General features: G+C 47.3%; 1 protein-coding gene across 3 annotated transcripts in view; it reads right to left on the minus strand.

Annotated features, from left to right (window-relative positions):
• Clic6 (chloride intracellular channel 6) overlaps positions 1-5445 on the minus strand; it is a 66283-nt gene that overhangs the window by 33050 nt on the left and 27788 nt on the right. For all 3 annotated transcript variants that reach the window (XR_003378592.1, XM_026788702.1, XM_005345181.2), the window contains exons 2-5: positions 3515-3624; positions 2655-2780; positions 1654-1760; positions 766-947 (exon numbers count right to left, since the gene is read on the minus strand). Coding sequence is in view for 2 of the 3 variants with exons in the window: in XM_026788702.1 (XP_026644503.1) it covers positions 766-947; positions 1654-1760; positions 2655-2780; positions 3515-3624 (525 nt within the window). In the remaining variant the exon portion in view is untranslated. The remainder of the gene's footprint in view (positions 1-765; positions 948-1653; positions 1761-2654; positions 2781-3514; positions 3625-5445) is intronic.

Here is a 5445-nt window from a genome sequence, read left to right on the forward strand (position 1 = left end):
GCTCCTGCTCCTGCTCCTGCTCCTGCTCTGGACCTAGCGAGAATTTCATAATAATCAAGATCTCCCAGTGCAAGGCACGGGCTTCTTCTTTGGACACCTGATGCTCACACACCTAGCGGTGAGGGCCATGGTGATAGCCACTGACACCTGCACGTGACAGAGAGGGGACGCGAGAGAAGCGACTCAGAAGTCTGGGAATCACCACGGTTGCCACTACAAGTTCTGATTTACTAGGTCAGGTGACCTATCAGAACAGAAATGAAAAAAATTAAAAAATTTTAAAAAAACCCTCAAACAATTCTAATTGTGTATGACCATTGACTTTTGTACCTGCCTAAGAAGACAGGGTGCCCGCTACAGAAGAGGCCAAGTCAAGCAGCTATTGGCTGCTCTTAGCAGTGGAAGGCTGCTAGTAACTGGCAGGACACCCCCAGAACAACGTTTATCCCTGCAATTGTCAAGAACACATCATCCCCAAACTTCATATGGTAAAAGGCAAGGAAGCCCTGAGTGTCCTTGAGCTGTTTCTTCTTCCTTATGCCTAGAACATCAGAGAGAACATGGGTCAGGGGCACCTTCACAGGTCTGTCACAAGAACACCTGGAGTTCAGGGCTCTATGTGTCTAAGCACTGCAGCTCAGCCGCCTTGAACCAAAACGGCTAGTTTTAAATTCACGTCTGTGTTCCAGGCCCCAGCAAGTCAGAACAAAGGTCCACAAAGCCCGCTTCATGCACTCAGCACAGGTGTCAGGAGGAGAGACAAACCTTAATGATGTGGAGCTTGGGTAGGAGGTTACAGTCGGCCAGCGTGAGCTCGTCCCCATCCAGAAACTTCCTTCGGGAAACGGTGACATCCTCTGTGCTGTCGGCATCTATTTCATCTGGCAGCGGGCTGTTCAAGTAGTTGTCCAGCTTCTGTAGGGCCCGTAGCAGGTTCTTTTCATAAACTGAAACGCAAAGGCGGGAGATGCCTGAGATGGATGGGCCATGCAAGCGGCTGCATGTGTACGGTCTGCCTTAGGAGAGAGCTGGGTCCACTTTCTGAGCAGCAAGAAGACCAGAAGGACACAGACGCAACAGAACTTGGTCTCCCTGTTCCATCTCCACACCTGTGCTGCTTCTAGGACTGATCTGTGTTTTTTTAAAAGATATTTTAATTTTATTTTGTATTTATTTGTATCTCTGTTTGTACCATGTGTATGGGTGCTCTCAGAGGCCAGAAGAGAACCCTGGATCTGGGGTTACAGGTCATTGTGAGCCACCTAGTACAGGGACGAGGAGCTAAGCTCCAGTCTTCCACAAGAACAGAGTGTGCTCTTAACTGTTAAGCCATCCCTCCGAACCAAACTCAGCTACTCCTCTAAATATTTATGAGACACCTATGTCGGGGTAGTGAGGGACGGAGGCACAGTTCCACACTGCAGGTAGGAACAGCCAGACATTAAAATGTCTCCCCCTAATAGTGTTATATTTTGGATTCCCAACCATTAGAAACAGTCTCTCCAAAGTTACATGCAAAGTTAAAGGTGGGGGCATTTCCTTGTTTCCAGACTTCCATCTGTACTCTCTGTGAAATGAACCAGATGCCCAGGGTCTCTCCAGCAGTCTTGTGGAAGACTGTGTGGAAACAGAACCCAGAACAGGAATACTTACTTTCGTTTGCATCCTTCTTGGTGTTTTTAATAAATGCTGAGAATTTGGCAAAAACATCATTTCCTGCCGAGTTGGATTCAGGATGTTGGGTTCCCAGCTTAGGGTACCTTGAAGAGTTGGAGGGTCACAGACAGACAAAGGCTGGTTAGGAGAATGCAGTGGAGGAAAACGTCTTTCTCTGGGCAGATATTAAAATGACAAGCTTCCCTGGACTGGTTTAGTAAACAATGAATCTCAAAGTTGAGTAAAAAACATGATTTGGGAGAACTATGTTGCATCAAGCTCTGGCAAGACAAATTCTAGGACACAGGGGTCAACCAGCTGTTCCTGACCTAATTCCCTCCCTGTTCTAGGAAAGGTGTTTGACTGGAGGGTTTCTGAAGGGTCCACACTCTTGCGTAGCAGACACAAGGTACAGTTATCCCACACAGCAATAACGCCTCCTCCCTGGTGGCTGCCATACTGTCCTGACTGCCAAGCCAGGGACACAAAAAGGGAAGCTGTGATGGCTGGTTCTAAGTGTCAGCTTGCCACAATCTAGAATCACCTGAGAGAACAGCCTCAGCTGAGGGACCATCTAGATCAGATTGGCCTGTGGGTTTGACTTGGCTGTTAATTGATACAAGAAGATCCAGTCCACTGTGGGAGGCACCATTCCCTAGGTAGGAGGTCCTGAGCTATGTAGGGCAGGGATAATAGTAGCAAGTATCAGGTACCAGCATGCATTTCTCTCTGCTCTTGGTTGTGAATGCCATGTGGCTGGCTTACATCCTACCCTGCAAACACGGACAGCAACTTGGAGCTCTGAGAAAAAAGGCCTTTTATTCCCCTAAATTGTTTTTGTCAGGGTGTTTTCTTCACAGCAACAGGAATGAAACCAGACAAGAAGCAGACTCCATCTCGACTCAAGGTAGCTAATCTGGCTGCTCCCTCTGGCGTCTGTGCATGACCACAGAGAAAAGCACCAACAAAGTTGTGAGTATCAGTTCTAGGAGGCCTACCTTGGGGGAACTAACTTCTCCTCTAAGAACTCCTCAATCTTATTCACGTCGGTCTTGACTTCACCATCAAAAGTCATGAAAGGAGGGTTCGTCCCGGGAGCCAGGTTCTGAAGGTCTGCAGGCTTCCTAGGTAGAAGGGAAGAGCGGTCTACATGGATGGTCTTGGGCATTCGGAGTCATGGCCAAGGCTTAGTCATGCCCTCACCATTTAAGAGACACAGCCCAGAGGAAAGAAGAGTGGGGAAAACGTATAGCTCAATAAAAACAATAAAAAAGAGACACAACCATTGAGAATTTCAAAGTGGTCCCTGAATTAATAAGGTGGCTTCCTGGAAATCAGAGCCTAGAAGGAATTAACAAATGATGGGTGGGCTCACCCTGCTGGACCCCCTTTCTGGTGGGAAAGTTAGCTCTCCAGTGCTCAGGCAGGCTCCTGGGAGTCACACAGCCTCTGGGCAACAGGGAAAGCAAGCTCTCCCTGGCCCCCAACCCCTACTCCTTCCTGCAGCCCCTGAGTCCTATGTAAACCCTACCACTTGGCTAGCACTCAGTCTTCATTCCAGGCTTATGACTAAGGATAAACCTGCTATTATATGCCAATGGTTCCCAGAAGCATACATGTGCATGAGTGTGTATGTGCATGCGTGTGTGTGCATACGCATGCATATTTGTGTGTGTGTGTGCATACATGTGCATGTGTGTGTGTGCATGAGTGTGTGTGTATATGTGTGTATGTGTGTGTATATGCATGAGTGCAGGAGTGTGCGTGTGTATGTGTGTGCTTGTATGCATGAAAGGGTATGTTGCTGCACACAGGGAATTAGGACCAACTATTTCAACAACACAGAAGCCCATCTCACCTTTTCAAGTCCACTGTCGTCACATTGAATATCACACCCTTTAGCCAGAGGATCATGAAGAGACGCTGAGAAAACGGGCAGTTTCCAATGCTCTCGCCATCATAACCAGCCTGAGAGTGGAAAAAAAAAAGATCTTTATTTGACCAAACCTCACAATGAAATGTGTCAGCAGTCACAGAGGACACAAGTTATTACAGATTTTCATCAATGGTCATGTTACTATACATAGCCTTCTGAGGCCATCTAACTCAGGGTCTACAAGAGGTTAGAAACAGGTGTGGTATGGGGGATGTGCACACACACGTATACATACAAACACATACACACACACTAAATGGAAACAAAATGGGGACTGGGGCTAAAGAGATGGTTCAGTGGTTAAGAGCACTGGCTACTCTTACAGAGTAGCTGGGTTCAGTTCCCAGCACGCACATGGCAGCTCACAACCATCTGTAACTCCAGTTCCAGGCAATCAGATTCCCTCTACTGGCCCTCATGGGCATTGCATGTACATAGTCCATATACATGCAGACAGGTACACACATAAAATAAAAATAAATAAATCTTATTTTAAAAATTTGTCCAAAAAAGTCTGGGACCTAGTAGATGGTAACAAAGTCATGGAGAACTTTGCTCTGGGAATGTATTCAGACTGGTCTCTAGGAGTGATTCTCATGAGAGTAAGATGTTATTTAAAAGACAAAAAAAATTGATGCCAGACCATACCAGCTTCTTGTGTTTGGCTGTTTCTTATTTGCTTGTTTTGAGACAGAACCTCATGTCACTCAGGCTGGTCTCAGGTTCATCCATAACTGAAGATGACCTTAAATTCTTGTTCCTGCAACCTCCGCCCTCCAGGGCTAGGATTATAGGCATGCACCACCGCACCCACCCTTGACTTCCTGTCTTACTATGCAATCACTTCTGTACCCCTGCCCTGCAATGCTGCCCACTGTCAGACTCTCACCAAAGCTGGGCAGAAGCCAATGTCATGCTTGTGAGTCTCTGGCACTGCGAGGTAAATCTTTATGCTGTCTCCAAGCTCAGGTATTTGGGTATAGCAACAGACAATAGATTAATGTGCCTCGCTAGAATTCATGACCATGCACTTAGTCTTTAACGACAAGAACATGACCACATTCCATGCGTGCGGTCTATTACTATAGTAATATAGTAATATATTACTATATATTAGGACACTATATATATTAGGACACTATAGGACAACTATAGTGTCCTAACAAAAATGAGAAGGAAGGACTGCCGTGCAGAGGAAAGGCATGGGCAGAAAGTCAGTAGCTTGTTTGTACCGTGAAGAAAAGAAAGAAAAAATGGCTCAAGAAAACAAGAAAAGGCCAAGAGCACTCTAAGGCGAGTCACCTGGAGGGGCTATCAATGGCAAAACAGGGAGCAGACAAGCTGGGCATGGTGGCCAACACCTTTAATCCCAGCACTCGGGAGGCAGAGACAGGCAGAGCTGAGTTCGAGGCCAGCCTGGTCTCCAAAGAGAGTTCCAGTACATCCAGGACCACACAGAGAAACCCTGCCTCGAAAAAAATAAATAGTAAGCTAACACCCATGAATGGATATTCCTATTCCTGCTGGAGCAGAAATGATGGCAGTTCAGCTTCTGAAAGTTCCAGCCACCCAAGCTGCCTCGGACTACTGCATCTGAGTCCCCTACGCTCCATGTCTGGGTTCTATACCTGCCCCCAGCCCAGGCCTCCCTTCCTGCAGCCGACATTGGTTTTCTGCCTAGAAGGCAAGGATCTGGAAACTCCCTCGGTAGAGTCAGTGATATCTTTTTGATGGTCCAGTGGCTGACGAGGGCGACAGCCCTCCAGCATTCTTTACAATCCCTGTCATATGACCCTGGAAGACTGCACTACCTCAGCCCCCTGAGGACACACCTGCAGGGACCCCCACCCCCC

The sequence above is a fragment of the Microtus ochrogaster genome, chromosome 2 (assembly GCF_000317375.1).
Source record: "Microtus ochrogaster isolate Prairie Vole_2 chromosome 2, MicOch1.0, whole genome shotgun sequence".
Taxonomy (NCBI): domain Eukaryota; kingdom Metazoa; phylum Chordata; class Mammalia; order Rodentia; family Cricetidae; genus Microtus; species Microtus ochrogaster.